At 30.7% G+C, this 20,112-nt stretch overlaps 2 protein-coding genes across 2 annotated transcripts in view; one reads left to right on the top strand and one right to left on the bottom strand.

Annotated features, from left to right (window-relative positions):
* LOC117175915 overlaps positions 1-20,112 on the bottom strand; it is a 91,952-nt gene that overhangs the window by 32,580 nt on the left and 39,260 nt on the right. The window lies entirely within an intron of this gene.
* Positions 1-20,112, top strand: part of LOC117175913 (SET and MYND domain-containing protein 4-like) — a 244,672-nt gene that overhangs the window by 193,292 nt on the left and 31,268 nt on the right. The window contains exon 6 of the mRNA XM_033365755.1: positions 2,703-2,824. Coding sequence (XP_033221646.1) covers positions 2,703-2,824 — 122 coding nt within the window. The remainder of the gene's footprint in view (positions 1-2,702; positions 2,825-20,112) is intronic.

Below are 20,112 nucleotides of genomic sequence, written 5' to 3'. Positions count from 1 at the left end.
CGTTAATGCAACGCACGTAAGCGCGTTAATTCAACACACTTTACGTGCATAAAAGTTAACGCACATGGAAGTGAGTTAAATCTGGGACACGGATTTTACTCAGTTAAGTGTGTAAAATTAACTCGCATGGGTTTACCGTGATTCTTAACAATTTACATACATTTTTAATCAAGTACTGTAAATATTAAACTAACAAGATTAATTTTCTACCAAAAATGACCAATCTTCAATGAAAAAAAAAATCTAATCAAATAGCTGAATTTTTAACAAATTTCCAAAATATTTGACCAAATAGATGAATTTCAAAGTAAAAAAATTCGTTTTTAATCACAAAACGGAATAATTAAATTAACAGTTAAAAAGCTTAATTTCAAATAAAAAGCTAATTTTCAACCAAATAAGTATTTCAATTTTCAAATAAAATTATGAATCTTTATAAACAATAATGTCGAAGAAACTAGATTAACTTTCAACTAATGAATTGCATTTTTAACATAAAAATTTATTTCCAGGAAAAATATTATAGCCCATAATTGAACCAAATAAGATTTTATTTTAAATCGGAAATAGTTAAATTTAACCAAAATACGAATTTTCAAGGCAATACTTCAGTGCTCAACAAAAAAAAAAACGAAGTCTCAAGAACAATTTATTAATTTCAAACCAAATAATTCAATTTTCAACTGAAAGGATTATTTTCAATCGAAAAAGTCCAACTTTTTACAAGAAAAATTAATTTTCAAACCTGTAATGGAATATTCAACTGAAAGAATCAATGTTCAGCAAAAAATAAAATAGTTAAATTTTCAGTTTAAAAAAAATAATTTAAAAAATAAAGAAAATAGTTAATATTTCAACCAAAGAAACGAATTTTCCAGTAAAACGTTGAATCTTCAACTAAAAAAATTGATTTTTAGCAAAGTTTTTCAACTTTCGACTAATGTAGTTGAAATTCTAGCAAATTGTTGAATTTGTAGCCAAAAATCAGAATTTTCTACAAAACAGTAAAATTTTGAACCCAAGAATGTAAATTTTCAACCAAAGTAATGAATTTTGTAGTAAAACGATGAATCTCCAACTAAAAAAATTAATTTTTAACAAAGTGTTTCAACTTTCGACTAAAGTAGTTGAGTTTCTAGCAAATTGTTGAATTTGTAGCCAAAAATCAGAATTTTCTACAAAACAGTAAAATTTTGAACCCGAGAATGTAAATTCTCAACCAAAGTAATGAATTTTGCAGTAAAACGATGAATCTCCAACCTAATCTTTCAACCTAATCAAATTTATTTCTAACGAACAAGTTGCAGGTTTAACCAAAAAGGGTGAAATTCTTACAAAAACAGGGATTTTTAAACCGAAAAAAAAGAAAATTTTCAATCAAATTGTTGAATTTTTAGGTCAAAGACGAATTTTTAACAGAACAGTTGAATTATCCACAAAAAGAATGACTGTGAAACCTGTGATAAATGGATAGGAATTTTTATCATTTATAGAGTAAATAATGATACTTTTAATAAGCACTCAAGTTAATTTTTAATATTTAAGAAATATTAGGTTAAAAAACTGGAAATTTAGCTTTGAAAATAAGGTGACTTAAATGAACCAGCCTAACAAGGTAATAATAATAATACATCCCTTTATTGGAAAAGTAGATGAAAGGTCAACATTTAAACTTTCAGTTTTTTTAGCGTTTTATTCGTGAATAAAACCAAAATGCAAGTCCTATCATAAAATGTTCGAAGAAATTTTTTGGAACTCTTTAAAAGGTGTAATTCCTCCTTAGAGCGTGTTTCCGTATCTTACTTCGTTTGGTTCAAAATTTGAATTTTATATTATTTTCAATAAATAAAATCCGAATAACATACTTTCAAAAAGTTGTTTCAGAAAATTGTATAGAACTTGTTCAAATCTGAAATTTCTCCTGAAAACTTTTTTCCTTGTCTCACGTCCCTTGGCTTAAAATTTGCATTTTCGATTTCCTTTTATATTATTTTCGACAAATAAAACCGAAATGACAAATCATATCAAAAAAAGGCTATGAAATTTTTTTAGGACTTTTCAAAAGCTTTAATTCCTCCTTGAGACTTTTCTCCATATTTCACGTCGCTTGGCTCAAAATTTGAATCTTTTCCATAGTATTTTTAAAAATAAAACCAAAATGTTAGGTCCTATTAAACAATGGTAGGCTTAAAATTAGAATTTTTGTCTTTTTCATTTTGCATGCACAATTTTGAAAAACTTCAATTCTTCCCTTGAACTTTTTTTACGCGTTTGTCATTCTTTGGTGTTAGATTAAAATATTTGATTTTACCAAATTTTGTATGAATAAAACCATAACCGTTGTTTAAGGATCATACTAGTGAACAAACTCGTTTTTTTAGGCCCAAAAAAAGTGTGACAAAGATCGATTTGATCCCTTAATTTTTTGAAGGGTTATCATGTTTACGGACATACATAAATACAGACGGACAGACGACATAAGGAAAACTTGATTTTCAATTCTAGGGAGCCTCAAAACATGTAGATCCATTGAAATACTGAAGTGTGAAATTTTGGACGATTCTAATACTTTCTCAATAATAAATTATGAGAATTTAAAAATTTAAATATTTGATCTGTCTTTCTTGATACGAGTATTTAAACGCAGTTTATTGTAAAGAAAGATCATAAAAAGGGAAGTAAAAAATGTTTTCTACCCTCAGGTTAAGAGCTCCAGTTGGCTGCCCCGAGTGTAGTAGCGTGGCTTTTTGTGGACAAAAATGCAGAGACGTGGCTCTCTCGACATACCACAAATATGAATGCAAAATTCTTGCTCTCCTAATAGGTGAGTAATAAGTTGGAAAACGTGGAAGCTTTGATCAAATAGAAGTAAATTGCTGGAAATTTTATGCTGTAATATGAGTTAGACAACTTTTCCCATCAAAAGTTTTTACATGATTTAGGTACACATTTTATTTAAGCGCAGGTGTAGATCCAGATAAGTGATCGGGAGGAGGCGGTGTCAGAAAACTTTATGCATATAGAGAGCTATGACTAATTGAATTGATCAATTTCTAATCAATTTTATATTGGAAGTCTTGATACGCGCGCAATGCGCGTTATAAGATTATTATTTAGCAGTCACAATATTAATATAAATATTTTAGAGCATCCTCCAAAAACAAAAATAAGTGTCTGGTCTATATCCCGGTCGTCAACATTTTTTTTAAAGTCATACAATTGCAAGATTGCATCGAATTGCAAAAGAATGCAAAATATTGCATGGGATTGCAAAATATTGCATGAGATTGCAAAATATTGCATGAGAATGCAAAAGATTCTATTAATTATAGGAAATCATTCATGTACCAAAAATTATAAGATAATCATAATTAGAATGAATAATATAAAAAAGATGAAGGAATTATTGTAAAACGTAAATAAACTACAAAGGAACAGTTTTCTTTAGACTACTCACAGAATAAAGTAATGATAAAATTTGTTGCAAAAAATTTTTTAGTGGCATAAAGTTTTATTCAGGCGACTTCGCGTTTTTCAAAAAACATGTGTTATCATCGAAAAACAAAAGAAAGTTTAACTGATATTTGGTTAAAGTTTATTTTGTAAAGTTAATTTATGTTGCAGCGAATCTTTTATCGGAAATCGATGTGAAGTTTATCTTCTGTTTTTTTTTTGTGTTATAAGTCTAATATAAAAGTACATAAAAATAACGATTCTGCACAAATAATCTTTACACAGTCAAAATCTGTATATTATCTTCAAAGTCTCTAAAATTTTAATTAAAATCAACATGCTTGTCAACTGGGCCCCTCAATTTCAAAGTTTCGAATTTTTTTTAGAGTTCTGACATCCGTTTCAATCGTTCTACAGTTTCTGAAAACTTTTAGAAATAGTTCGGGTGTATAAATACTCTAAAAATGGATTTTTTTAAATTGGAGTTCTAAAATTCTACAACGAAATAATTTCGAAAAAACTTGAAAACTCGAAAGTTACACAATTTTGAAAATCCCAAAACTTCAGAGAAATTTGTTGAAAGAGTTCCAGGAATTTTGATCATAGTCCTGGTAACCCCTTTGAAGAGTTTCACTAAATGTATAATAACATCTTACCATAAACTCAAACTCCAAAAACCTACAAAACTTTACGTGTCCAAAAATTTTGAAATTCAACATTTTGGGAATTCAAGGAGTTCTGATAGCCACCTGAATAGTTATACAAAAAAGTCTACAGACATTTTTCGATACACTTAAAATCCAAAAACATGTGACACTTTAAAGGTACCCAAAAATTTTTTAATTCAAACTTTGAGAATTGCAGTAGTTTTGATTGGAGGTCTAGTAGCCCCCATAATAGTTCTACAAAAAAGCTTAATAACACTTTTAGACCAACTCGAAATCCAACTGTTTACAACTCTTCACACATGACCAAAAATTTCGAAATTCAAAATGTTGAGAGTTCCAGGAGTTCTGATCCGAGTTCTGGTAGCCTATGGAATCGTTCTACAAAAAAGTCTGAAAACATTTTTTGATAAACTTAAAATCCAAAAAACCTACAACACTTTATATAAACCTAAAAATTAGAATTTTTTGTAAAACTCCTCAAGGGACTACCTAGGTATTTGGATTGTAAGTTTATCGAAAAATGTTATGAGGCTTTTTTGCAGAAATATTCAGGGGACTATCAGAAATCTTATCAGAAACCCTGGAATTCTCAAAATTTTTAATTTAAACATGTTTGGGTATGTGTAAAGAGTTGTAGGTATTTGGATTTCGAGTTTATCGAAAAACGTTATTAGACTTTTTTGAAGAACTATTATGGGGGCTACCAGACCTCTGATCAGAACTCCTGTAATTGAATGTTTTGAATTTTTAAATTTTTGGGTCTGTTTAAATTGTTTCAGGTTTTTAGATTTTCAGTTTATCGAAAAATGTTATTAGACTTTTTTGTAGAACTATTCAGGGGGCTACCAGAACTGTGATCAGAACTCCTGAAATTCTAAAAAATGTTGAATATGTGTAAAGTGTTAAATGTTTTTGGATTTCCAGTTTATCAAAAAATGTTATTAGACTTTTTTTGAAACTATTCAATGGGCTGCCGGAACTCTGATCAGAACTCCTGGAGGTCTAAAAATTTTGAATTTCGACATTTTTAGATATGTGTAACGTGTTGTAGGTTGTCGGATTTTAAATTTATCGAAAAATGTTATTACACTATTTTGTAGAACTCTTCAATGGGCTACCAGAACTCTGGGCAAAACTCCTGGAACTGTTTCGAAAAATTTCTCTGAAATTTTGGAATTTTCAAAATTATGTAACTTTCGAGTTTTCAACTTGTTTGAAATTATTTTGTGGTAGAACTCTAGAACTTTTTTGGAACTACAGGAATATTAAAGAAAAAGTTAATTTTTATAAATTGGGAGGCAAGCTCTATTTTTTGAAAATTTTTTTTTGGTCTTACTATGTTTGGGAACTATTTTCAATAAGTATCAGGAACTCTGGAACTATGCTAAATCTAGCCAGAACTCTAAAAAAATTGAAATGATAAAAGTGAGGGGCCAATTTCACATGAATTTATTCCGTAAAGTATAAATCGTTTGAAACACCTTTAATGTAAATTGAATTAAACTTATTTATTGAGTTTGCTTAAAAAAAATTTTTAATCTCAATAAATGTTTGAAAGTCCTGAATATTTAATAAAATCCTTTGAATCTTATGAAATTTTTAGAAATAATTTAAAATTCCTCGAAATATGTGGAATCTGTTAAAATCTGTTGAACTCTATTAATATTTGAAAACTTCCCTAAAATCTTAAAAATAATTGGGGGTCCTAAATATTTTAATATTCTTTCCTTGAATTGTTGATGTCCATTGAAATCTGACAAAATTTCATAAAATCTATAGAAGTTCTCAGAAATTAAAATATTTGAAATCGTTTAATATTGTTAAATTACTTAAAATCTTGAAAACGCCTTACAATTTTTCAAATCGCAAGAAATCGTTCAAATTTAATTTAATTTGTTTTACAAAGTTTACTCAAAATGTCTTGAAATCTGTGGGCATCCTAAAGAATTCTTTAAAATCCCTTCAAATGGTTTAAATCTATTAAAATCTTTTGGAATTCTTTAAAATCTCCGGAAACGTTTGGAAATATTTAAAATCCTCTAAACTCCCTTCAAATATTCCAAAAATCCTTGAGATTTGTGGAAATATTTTTTGATCTCTTAGAAACCGATGAATTCTTCTCAAATTAGTTGTTATATTTTTAAAACCCTTAACATTATTGAAAAATCATCGAAATCCGTGAAAAACCCTGGGAATTTTTTAACATCCTTTGGAATCCCTTAGAAGCTTATCATATATGTAGAAATCTTTGAAATGCTTTACAATGTTTATGAAATCTAACGAAATCGCTTAAAATCCATAAAAATTCTCTGGAATTCCTTGAAATTCCTAAAAAAATTTAAAATCTTCCGTTTTCCAAATCTTTGCGTTCATTTTTCACGAAAATAAAGGGATTTCATAGGATTTTAAAAATTTGAATATAATTTAAGATATTTAGGTTGATATGTTGTTTCAAAACCTCCACAAATTTCGAAAGATTTGAAAGGATTTCATAGGATTTAAAAGATTTTAGGATATTAAAAAAGATTTTCAAGGATTTCATAGGGCTTCAAATGTTTTAAGATATTTAAAGTATATCATCAATCATCAGGTTTTACGTAATTTGACGGATATCAACTGATTAATTTGGAAGCAACCATTTGAAGTTTTAACCAAAAAGGATGAATTTTACACCAAGAAAATTAATTTTTTACCAAAGAAGAACTTTAAAAAAAAGGCATGAAGTTTAAACTAAACAGTTACACTTTTAACCAAAAAGAAACTAGCCAAATTTTCTGTTCAAAGATTTAATTCTCAGTCAATAAGATCAAATCTTTTACAAACTGGTTACATTTTCGATCAAACCGATGAATTTTCAACTAAAATCATAAATCTTCAAAATAAATAAATTGTTCAAAAGTAGTTTCACTTTCAAACAAGTAGTTAAATTTTGAAACAAGAAAGATTATACTTCTCAACAAAAATATAATTAACGAAGTTATTCTTTTAATATAATTAATTAATTTGTTCATACTGTCCAGTAAAAAGCAATGGTTTTAGATATCAAAGAATCATAATTTATTTGTCATTTAAACCAACGTACGTTTCGACCTATCATTGCAGGCCTTCTCCAAAGGTAAATCTAACCTATGTCGAATGTAATTAAAAGTTATAAGCTGGTACAAAATTTCAGAATTTATATTTATCAAATTGGTACAAATTTTTTTATCAGAAGCAATATTGAGATATCAAAAAAAAGTTTCAATTCTTCGTTATTCTTTAAGAAACGTAAATGAATTGAAACATTGAATTGCAACCTAAAAAAAAATTAGAGGTAACATGCATGGCCATTTGATCACTATTATTATTTTTAATGCAAAATATTAAAATTTTAGCTCGTGAAAACAATACTCATTCCGTTTCCTCTTGTCATAAAAAAATGCATTTTCCACGATATTGAAAACAATTTTCGTTTTTTACTCTCCATTTTCAGGATCACCCGTTTGGCTCTGCCCTACTCCCTTGCTTTCCCTTGCTTTCCCTTACTTCTTCCAATTTCTTTATCCACATCACTCCCTGTCCACTACCATCAAAGATCCATCTTACACACTCATCCACACTCAACTGTCCCTCTTCCTCTCCTGTAAATCTCTCTAATACATGTGCCCATGACTCCATTTCGTATCCACATACTCTGCATTAATTCTCCTCTTCATCCATCCAATATCTGCATGCTCTCACTCCTTCTCCCATTCTAAACCGTACAAACCTACTCCATTTTTCTTCCTTTTTTATTTTTTGCAGATATTTTGGTTCCGTCAACCCTTTGACCATCATATACCATCTATTGTACCTTGAATCTATATTATTTGTCCATCCCTCTTCTCCTTGTTTAACCAATAGCTCTAACTCTATGTCCTGCCACTCCATAACCCCTTCTCGAATATTACACACCCTTCTCATTTTTCTCCTTTCTTCCTCCCATTTTGAATTTCCCACATTACCTCTCGCTTCATTGTTCCGAATTTCGCCAAAATATGCTTGTGCAATTCTACTTCCCTCACCCCTTTTTAGCTTCTCTTCAAACCTCTAGGCTCTCTTAATTTGTCTAGTAATCATATTTTTTCTTCCTAACTCTTCTTTTAACATATATCCTGGGCAACTCCAGCTAACCCCCATTACCCACCTCAGTCTATTACTGTTGCTCCATTTCCTATGAATGTGAATCTCCCCTTCCTCATCTCCTATTATATTGCCATTGCATATAAACCATCCTGTTTCTCCTATCATGCCTAGTAACTTCCTCCCCTCCCTGTCCGTCTCTCTATGTTTGGAGTTCCTTATAAATGCCTCCTTTTCTTCATCCCATGACCCTCCCCCTTGTTCGCCAGTCCATGCATTTAAGTCCCCTCCTATCAAAACCAATTCTTCCTTCTTTTACTCCATCCACCTCCTTATTACTCTCCAAACTGCCTCTTCCCCTCTTCTTCTGTATACACACATCACCGCTATTTCTACTTTCCCAATTATAATTTTTCTTATCATTGTTCCATCCTTTTCCTCCATGTCCCCATCGTTTCTCCCTTTTACTTCTAATTCTTTTTTCACCCCTGATACCATGCGGCTCATCCCTCTTCCTTTAACGTGTTCTTTTCTTGCTTCTTGCATTGTGCACACATAACCTTTCGGTAACAACTTTTTTATTCTCTTCCAATCATTCTCATCTACCCAAGTTTCACTCATCATAATCACATCCCACTTTTCTAACTCCTCCCAAAATCCTTTATTCTTGTTCTTCAAACCTGACACCTTCCAGAAAGCTATTTTCACGTTTCTCTCTTCCCTTCCCTGTTCAATTTGTTTCCCCTTTGCCGTTTGGAAACCCCTTTGATTTATTTGTAGACTCTTTTTCGTCTCCCTTCCCCCTACCTTTCGCAAGACTTTTTTCTTTTTTTCCTTAATTCTTCTAATTCCTCATCCCAGCACCATTCCTCCCCATTTATCCATAACCTGTCTCTCCCTATCCACACCATATGGCCCCTTTTCCTCTCTAACCAAGCCCTCTTCTCTATTTGCCATCTCCTTTTCCTCTCCCTCCATGTCAGATCTTCTTCAATTCTTTCCCTTCTTTCTCTCAATAATTATTTTCCCTCCATAATTTTCTTTTTCTCCTCCTCCCTCCCCACTTTTACTAGAAACATTCCTTCTTTTCCTCCCTTTGTCCCTCCTATTCTCTTGACTCCTCCTACCCTTACCTGCACTCTAATATCTCGCAAAAGATTTGTTATTTCCACTTCTCCTGTTTCACTTTCCACTTTTAATCCCTTAAGTACTATGTTATTTTTCCTCTTTGCCCTTTCTTCCCCTTCTAATCTTCTTTCAATGTCACTGAGTCTTCTCTTCAAACTTTCACTCTCACTTCGGGCGTTTTTTTCATTCCCTTTAACTATTTCCTCATTTTCTGTCTTTTCCCTCATATGCTCATACCTAATTTCTAGACTGGCCACCCGTTCTTCCAACTGATTTATTTTTCTAGATCTCTGTTCGCCAACCTCTCTCTGTGTATTCTCAATGCTCTGTAGCTTACCCCAAACCTTGTCTTTCTCCTCCTTCCAACATTTATCCCATTCTTCCCATTTTTCTTTGACCTTTTTCACTTCCCCCTTACATCATTTCCCTGCCTATTTATATCCCTATTCATATCGTCCAAACTTTTTCTTGTTTCCCCTCTGAACACTTTAATGAGAGCTTCTAATTTTTCAAACATCCCCCCATCCCCCCAATCTCTCTCTGATGTTTTCCTTTTAATTATAACTCTCTTGTTATGCTGTTCCCTTTCTACCTCATCTTCCCCAACCACTCTTTTCCTTTTTTCCGCCCCTTCACTGCTAGTCACGCTTGCCTTTTTTTGCCATTCGTCCAGACTTCTGTTCGAACCCGCGTTGCCTAGCTTTTTAAGGCGCTGTAAATTTGAGGGCCTTCCACGTTGCTTGGCCGTACCTGAGTCCACTTGCCTCTCCACCCGGGTCGTCTTCTCGGTACTTTCATCACCGCTGCTGTCACTGCGATCAACGTCACCCCCCCCCCCCCCCCCCCCCCCCCCCCCCCCCCCCCCCCCCCCCCCCCCCCCCCCCCCACTTCCAATGCTTTCAGCAACGTCAGCTGTTGCAGGCACTACGTTTTTCTGCTCTGCGCGATCGTCCAGTAACTTTTGCCCTCTGGCGCCAGTTTGTGGACTTCGCGTCGTCGGCATCCTACCTTACCGAAAGCTCCGTGACGTTTCCCGCCTTTATTTCCTACCTCTTGTCCCCCTGACAAGCAACTATTTTTTCACTCCTAACCTCAAATACTTCACACGCTCCAAATTTTCAGGTTTCACTTTCACCCTTTACACTTTTTCCTTCACTCACCTTTCTTCTTTTACACTCGATCTCCGCACTTTCTGCCTTTTCTGCATCCACTCACCCTTATTTCCTTCACCAAAGTCAAAAATACACCACTTGGAAAAAAAGAGTTCTTTCGCGATCGGTACCGGAAACGGAAGCCCATTTCCATTCATTTAAAAACTGAAATATTAACTATTAATCAAATTCACCAAGTATTTTATAACATATTTGTCTACAAACTTTGTATAAAAAGTTAATCAATTTTTTATTTTGATTCATTTTCCCGCTCATTTCATTTGGGATTTCAATTTAAAATCCGCCTTTACTAACTGCTTGTCTGAAACTGGCTTTACTTTAATCTATTTCGTTAATCTATGTATCTTCTTCTATAAACACAACACTTTGTTTTAGCTTTTTAAAATGTTGCTATAATTAATATTATTATTATATAATATTATTAATTAGATTTCTTATTATATTATTATATATATTATTAGATTAAAATTATTATAGAATATAATATATTATTAATATTGCAATATTGAAGCCTCTACACAATTTTTTTTCTATGTTTCGATTCAATGTTTGCGATGCCATGACAATTCAATGCCGCATGACTGATAAAAATTTGTCATATTAAGTGTGTAATAGCAGAAAGTCTGTAGCAGTAGAGATAAATTTCATCAAATGCGGGCGGAACTCGCATTTACTTTTTTAAAGTCAGTCCACTCAATACGAAAATTCATCTCGATCGCCGTACTGTGATGCCATGACTACCTGAATGTCTCCGTTAAATCTTACTTTGCAATAAAAGAAGGTGTACTTTATTCAGCAAAGCGTGCGGACTTAAGTTCTTAGGCTAATGCTGAATTTTCGGCGCCGAGTTCTTCTTTTGATCACACCTTAAATTCCGTCGCTATATAGGCGGACTTTAAGGTTTTCCTTTTACTGTGCACCTTAAACTCTGTCGCTATATTAGCGAACTTTGAGGCTTTCTTTTTACTGTGTATATATAGAAAGGTCAAACGGGTAAGTTCGTTATTATAAAGATAATAAATAATTTTATAGAAGAAAGTTTTTTTGAGAATTAAAAAAAATTTATTTCCTACAAACTAGTTACATAAATCTAATTGTGTTGTGTAATTGTATAGAACAAAGTTTTTCGAGAAATTTTCTCACACTAAAAAAAAATTGTTCTTGAATCAAGTAAATCGCAGGTACGAATGGGGACGATAGAATATGAGTTTATTCCAAATAAATAAATACTTGCTACCGTATGCTTGGAGTAAGCGTACATTTTCTTAATCTGAGAAAATGTATTCTTAGATAGAATATCGCACTTTATTATTCTAAAACTTTATTGTGTTACTTCATACAGAGATGTATTCAAATGCAGAACATAGTTCACTTTCAAGAAATCATTTCTGATACCCTTCAAGAATATATTTTCTTAATATAAGAATATGAAGGATGGGATCAATAGAATGAGCCTCAACTGAACAATATTTCTCAATGAAAAAAAAAATTATTTTCTCAATTATTGTTATATAATATTCATTTTTTAAATTATTGAAACACGTAATTTTCGCACACCGTTACTTAATAATATAATCGCACGCTTAATCTCTTTGAAAAATCGCACTCTACGAGGATTCGAACCCTACCTAAACTACCTATAAAGTAGTGTCCTAACCGCGCGCTCTACCGACTTCGCTATCGAAGCACTTGGACTGAACGTTGTGGAACTCAATGTTTCTTTTAAGAAAACGTCTTTCTGATGACACTTAAACATTTTCGAGAGACTTTAATATACCATTTTTTATTTATAAAAATTTTAAAATTGAATTTTACTTATTTCAAGAAAGGCTTTATGCTTTTGTTTTCTTAATATATTTTAAAATGTTATAAAATATCTAAAAGTAATAAAAAATAAAGAAAACTTCTCCATAAAATGCGCAGTTTTCAATTTATCCAACTCTTTTATTGTATAGAATACTCTCTTACTCAATTTTTAATGAAAAATAAAATTTCTTAAACAATAATATAAAATATGTGAAAAGGCGAAGTGAGTTTCACTTATTTAACAAGGGACTTAACACTTGTTGTTTTTAAATATTTAAAACGCTTAAAAACGACCCAAAGATAATGAATAATAAAGAAAAGTTGCGTGTACAAAAATTTTTTAATAACATCAATGACATAAAAGAATGTTCTGCTATACGAAAATTTACATAAACCACAAAGTTTTTAATTTATCGAATGCTTTGATCATACATTGTTTACTAAGATTTAAATATGGAATTGCTTTCCTAAAACATCAATTTAAAATATGCAAAAAATAAGTTAACTTCACTTATTTTACAAAGCTCTCAATACTTTTTTCTTTAAAAATGTAATCCGCTTAAAAACGATCTAAAGCTTATAAAAAGTTAATAACTTTTGAGTTGAAAAATGCTTTGATAACCTCAGTGACAAATAAATATTTTCTGATTTTTAAAAACCTCTGTAAAACGCACAGTTTTCGATTTATTTAATTCTTTTATGGTACTTTTTAATTCAGTTTTTAATTTAAAATAACAATTCCAAACAAAAATAATTTAAAATATGTAAGAAAGAATTGATCGCTAGTTTAAATATTACCCATTTAAAAACGTGCTCGATATGTTATTTTTATTTCAAGTATAAAATACTTCGAAATCAGAAGAAAAAAGATTTCTGTAAAGAAACGTTTGGTGTAAGAACTTGCATGTTAAAGGTGATAGGGTCTCACGGTGGTCGTATGGAAAATATTTATTTGCTTCCTCCTTGCATTCTCAATTCTTTTATTTGAAAAAATTCTAATTGTCAATTTTTTAATTATTCTTTCATAAAATGAAATGCATTGTTAATAAACTTTTTAAAAATGTTATTGAATTCTTTTCCTTAAATATTTTTCTTTATAAACGCAAAACATTTTTTAAATTATCAAGAAAATGTAATAATTGTATTTTGAAGCATTTTTTAAAACTTATAACTTTATTTTATGCTATCATATATTTATTTTTTATTATTTACGAAAATGTTTCACAGTTAAAAAAATTCGAAATGATTTAATTTTAAGTAGATTAATACATACAAATAATCAGCGAAAAAATTATAGACGCAGTACATTTATAACCTTTCAATAATTTTAGGAATGAAATTACTTTTGACTCTTGCATAATTATTTCAAAATTAATAACACTTTTTTTAAATCTATTTGAAAATTTTTAATTCTTACCCACAAAAACTTACGGACGCAATAAACTTATAATTTTTAAAATATTTTTATGAGTGATTTGATTTTTGTGTCAGCGTAAAGTTTGTAGTTTATCAAAGTTGCAAATTCCTATCTACATTTGCATAAATAAAATTTATTGTGTGCACCAATGTTTTGAATTTTATAAATATTATTGAATTTCAAAATAATTGTTAGCGGCGAAGAGAACCAACTTCATATCATGTCAACTTAATAAGATACTTTTGCAGTAAGAAGTAAATTAATTTATACTAATATATTAATTTTCATATTATTTGTGCTATGTCTATTGTATCAAATCTACAGTTTTTATATTAAAAAGTCTGATATGGTTCTATTTTGATGACACAGGTATCTTCAAAGTAAATCTGACATTCGTTTCAAATAAATAATTATTTGAAGGAAAATATTCAAGCATTATTTTAAGATAAATTATTTCTTCACTGAATACATTCATTTTCTCGTCTCAAGAACATGAACATTGTTTCAATTAAAATATTAGTCAAAATAAGTATATGAATTTACTTGAATCAAGAATTTTATTAGAGTTTTAGTTACTTATCATGAGAATATAATATTCTTAATTCAATATTTTATTAAACTTCACGCAAATAAGTATAATGAAACAAATTAATTCAATAGTTTTTTGCTTAGAGTAAATATATACTTGATTCAAATAGTTGTCCTGATTCTATTATTGTCTTTATTTAAGAAAATCGGTCCCTTGTAAAAAGAAAATACTTGCTTCTTTCAAGTAAAATCAGCCAAGTAAATTAGCCTACTTGATTCAATGAAAATTTTTTTCAGTTTTCATAATTTATTGGAGATTGTTCAATTTATCTATAACAATCTAATTTTATTTTATTATTTAAAAATATAATTTTATGAAGTAATCGCAAAATATTGTTAGAAAGTTTTATTTCATTCTAGAATTAGTTTTGAAATATGAAATTAACTCGCAAAATAAATAGAAGAAACTGAACCTTTAAATGCAAATAATAAAATTTTGTTGATGAAATAAAAGAATAAATAAATTTATCAATAAAATTGAGCCCCAGTTTATTTAAAATTAGTAAAATACTTCAAATAAATGATCGAACACAATTCTGTTTAAAAATATAAAATATAACGCAGAGATCTGGCTTAGATTACGACTATTATATGAATCAAAATTAAACGAGGTTCATTCATATAACAATCATACTACGACACAAACTTCCTTGTCACAGTATAAGTTTTCACACAATAACAGATCCAATTTTAATTAAGACGACAAAATATTAAAAAATGGAACACAATACATACATTATAATATCCTAAAAATTGATGGATATTATAAATTCACGAGTTTAAGAAAAAAAAATCATACCCTGATAGATCATTTCGATGAAATATTTCTCTATTTGTCTTTTCTATTTATTCGAAAAGAGAATTGGTGTTCGCTTGAGCCAAGATGTTAATTTTTATTCTTCAGCATTGAAACCGATAAAAACGCCGCTGCAAGACAATTTTGCAAATGGAATTTTTTAAATGATAATCGCACTAAACTTTTACCAGATTCTTTTTTGTAGATTCATACCTGGCGATATATCACATCACGATTTTAATAATTGCAGAAACAGAACTCGGCACACGGCGCGGCGTTAAAGAAAGACCGCTAAATTAGAAAGAGCGGTGATCAGGACACTCGTCAATTTACTTATGAGCTTCTCGTCGCATGAAACTCTCTTATATTAATTGCAGGCCCGCGCAATTCTATCTTACGCATTACGTGATAACTCAAATTAAAGTATTATAGGGTGATTGCGCCTCATTTGATCATCTGCTGAGAATTTACTTTTTAAAACAAGGCGGGAATCGCTGTTATAGGCCTCTTGCCAAAAATTCAGGTGGTATTGAGAATAAGCGCGAAAAATTAAACGAAAATTACCTTACATATTGTAGATTGTTCAATTTATTGCAAGGTGTACACTAGAGGGGGGGGGGGCGAAAAAGTATTTTTTGGCATAATAATCCTTTATGGGTTAAATTGCTTAAATAAAAAAAAAAGTATTTTTTCCCAAAATCTTAGCGGCCCAGACGTTTTTCGATGCCTTTTGGTCTAAAACGATGGAATACCAAGTTTGGTTAAAAATATGAATATTTAGGGCAAGCCCCAGATATTTTAATTATTGAAATGTGCCGTAAGTTAGCTACGTATCTTCTATCATCGTATATGTTCTGTTCGGGGTATAGAAATAATGAAGTTTATTCAGTATACAGCTTGTTTAATAAAAAACGTCCAAAAACCAATAAAGTCACAACTCTAAAATAAATTTAGGCAGAAAAGAGGTGCCACATCCAAAGGCAAAAAAAGGAAATGATATCTAGCAGAGTGTGGTTCTACGTGTAGTCCTGCCAGAGCTTTAGTTCCACGGACTGTTGATTTTCCCCCAATTTGAAATGGAAGTTACACTGTTAAAAATTTATGTTGAAAACTTCCACCACATGTATTGGAAGTTTATTTCCGAAACGTAAGGTGACGCTGTAATATTCAATGTTGTACATAGTTTCAAAATTTTGGCATTGTTATGCTACCTTACATGTATTGGAATTTTATAATATAAGTCTATTTATTAGCTGGATATCTCGACACCTGTTGGAGCGAAAAATTACAACAACAGCAAATGTAAATCATTTCTAAGAATACTTATTCCTGGCAAGAAAAAAAGAAATTTTCTGACGGAGCCAAAACTTTTGTTAATGTATAATGTATAACGCGCGTATTTATGGAATTTAAGGAATTCATAGATTTTAAGTAATTCGTGGAATAAACAGAATTGACTGAATTCGACGAATTCACTGAATTCATATAACGATCGGAATTCACGGATTTCATGGAGTCAATGGGAATCACGGAATTCATAGAATTTTTTCAGTTAGCGGAAGTTACGGAATTTGAGTAATTCACGCCTTGCACGGAATACAAGGAATTCACGAGATTCATAGAATTGATAGAATTTAAGGAATTGAAGGTATTCATGGAATTTACGGAATTCAAATAGTTAAAGAAATTTACAGAATTCATGCAATTCACGGAACTCACGAGAATCGCCTAATTTACGGAATTCACGCAATTTATAAATCGAAGGAATTCACGGAATCAAAAAAATTTACGGAAATCAAGAAATTCATGGAATTTATGGAAATCGCGAAATTCATGGATTTCAAGGAATTCATGAAATTTAGGAAATTCACGTAAATTAACTAATTCCCGAGATTCAAGTAAATAGTAGAATTTACGAAATTTAAGAAATTGATCAAATTCAACGAGTTAATGAAATTGTATGAAATCACGGAATTCACGAAATGTATGGAATTCATGGAAATCCAAGAATTCCTTGAATTTCAATAATTCCGCGAATTCCTTGAATTTCATGAATTTCATTAATTCCGGGAGTTACATGAATTCCGTGATTTCCTTGAATTCCGTAAATGCCGTGATTACAGCCAATCCCACGAAATCCTTAAATTTCGTGAAATTCGTGAATCCCGTAAATGAAGCGTCTGTGAATTCATTAAGTTATACAAATTAAGTGTATACCGTGAATTCCGGAAATTCCATGAATTCCGTGGATTTCGTGAATCCCGTAAATTCCATAATTTCAATAAATTCCGTGAATTCCTTGATTTCAGTGAATTTTTCAGATTCCTTCAGTTAAATGAATTCCATAAATTCCTTTAATTCATTGAATTTCATGAATTCCGCGAATCAAATGAATTTCGCAAATTCCTTGCATATCTTGAATTCCATTATTTCCGTGAACTTCACGAATGCCATAAATTTCTCAATTTCCTTTAATTTTATGAATTCCGCAAATTCCATGTTTTTTATGAATTTCTTGAATTCCTTGATTCCCTTTAATTTCGTTAATTTCTGGTATTCCATAAATTCCTTGAACTCCATAAATTTCGCGATTTTCTTTAGTTTCATGAATTCTGTAAATTCCGTGACTTCTGTGAACTTAATAAATTCCTTCATTTCCAGGAAATCTATGAATTCCATGAATGTTATGAATTTTGAGAATTTAATAAATTTCGTGAATACCAAGAAATCCTTGAATTCGGTGAACTCCGTGAATTCCTTGAATTCTATTAATTCATTCATTTCTTTGTGCACAATTTTCGCCTTACAAACGCTCTAATACATGTATTCGAATGCTGGACGATGACTTCATGATTTACAACACTTACAATACATGTATTACAATTTCGTCATTCTAATAGCATGGTTGCAATTTTACCTTACGCATGCATTGTAGAATACTCATAGATGTGTTGTAGAATTCGAAACATTTTTAACAGTGTAGTTATTAGGTATTTTTACGTCAGTCACCGGCTACCTTTACTTTTTTTCAACTTCTGAAAAAAAACAAGGGACCAAATGCCTGGGATTGGTCCATTTTTGCACTTTTTTCCAATATCTTCGTAAAAACTAATTTTTTCTATCTAACTGTATTTGAAAAGTAGTTTTTATTTTTTAATTACTATTTAATAAAATAATAAAATGATAATAATTATTATTAATTACAAAGATGTTACAAAAATAAAGTTTTGTTTCATGTATTTGGCCCATTGTTTCTTACCACTTAGGCCACCGCAAAATCTTGTTTGCTTTTTAAAGCCGGTATCAGTTGACGGGAGCGCAGTTTTCTGAAGATGGTTTTGTGGCGGGCTGCTTCATCAACGACACTCCCTGAAGCCCTCGTTACTGCCTTCCCGAGGCACTCTACGGCCTGTAAATGGCAAGGTAGGTCACTTAGAACTTGTGGTAAAGTCCCTGTAACGGCTAATTGCTGCAGGTTTTCTTCCGCTTGATGTGCAGTGAGAGGCGGCTCGGTGATGTTCACTCACTTTTTTCCCCTCCACGAAAACATCTCAATGTATTCTTTGGTAATAAATTGAATTTTCGGCACGATGAAGCGACGCAACTCCAGGCCCTTTTTCTTGCACGCAAAGAAAAGGGTTCATCATTTTATCATTTTATTATTCATTATTATTCATTATTATTTTGATTAATCATTGTATTATATGATTAAATAGTAATTAACAAAAAAACTACTTTTAAAATAGAGTTATGTAGAAAAAATACGTTTTTATGGTGATATTAACAAAAGAGGGTAAAAAAGGACCGAATCCCCTGTTTTCCTCTCAGCATGTGGAACATCTTTTCTGCTGTATACTGAATAAATTTTATTATTTCTATACCCATTATGACTGCAAACAGAACATACAGGATTATAGGAGATACATAGCCAACTTACGATACATATCAATAATTTAATAATCTGGGGCTTGTCCTAAATATTAATATTTTTAAACCAAACTTGGTATTTAACCGTTTCAGATCAAAAGGCATCGGCAAACTTGTGGGCCGCCAACATTTTCGAAAAAAAAAACTTTTTCGACCCCTCCTACTGTACACTACCTTCGGCAATTTTCACTTGGATATTTATTGTCATATTTTGGAAACGTCTGAATATTTTTGAAGTTTTATTGGCCTAAATTAAGATAAGACTTTTTGCTATGCATTTGAGTTTTTTTCTACAAATTTCGAATGTCACACCGCAAGATAACGAAGAAGAAAATTTCTTAGATAACGAAGATGAAAATCTCGTAATTGCTGATGAAAATAAAGCAGAAAAAATGTAATTTATTATTGAGACCCTAAACAAAGTCGACGATAGATGCTGTAAGAAATTCGAGGACTGTAGAAGAAAATGAACATTTCGGTACCTCATAACAAAAAGATTATTCTGCCAAGGCGTTTGTACTAAAAAAAAAAAAAAAAAACCAAAGACAGAACGGACTAAGCCGAACAGTCAGTAAACAGATAAAATTGCATTGCAATAAATGAAAGAGTATGTAGATTTACACTAAATAACCATAAATATATCTATAAAATTCATATATTTTTAAATGATATAGTTCTCAACGTTGATTAATTTTGAAAAATTGCAGTTTAAAAAAATTCTAAGTTGAAAACTTTTAGCTAAAAGCTTATTGAGTAAAATATGAAATTATTCAATTTACAATTTTGAAATACTTCGAATTGGAAAAATGATACAACTTGTATGATATTTGAAATAATTCTGACCTTTTTATATAATGAACTAAAAATTTTAAGACTCAACTCATGCTTAAAATTATAAAATTGTAATTTTAATATATTTGAGGAATTTCATTATCTTTACTGAAACCACTGATTTAACCATTATTAATTTCATTCTGTTATACAATTTTTAAGATTTAAATTAGGCCCCTAAGCATTTCGATTATAATTATATTTATTATATATTTATTATATATT

The sequence above is a fragment of the Belonocnema kinseyi genome, chromosome 7 (assembly GCF_010883055.1).
Source record: "Belonocnema kinseyi isolate 2016_QV_RU_SX_M_011 chromosome 7, B_treatae_v1, whole genome shotgun sequence".
In the NCBI taxonomy this organism is placed as follows: domain Eukaryota; kingdom Metazoa; phylum Arthropoda; class Insecta; order Hymenoptera; family Cynipidae; genus Belonocnema; species Belonocnema kinseyi.
Note: the sequence above shows the minus strand (reverse complement) of the source record. Positions and strands in the feature narration are given on the sequence as shown.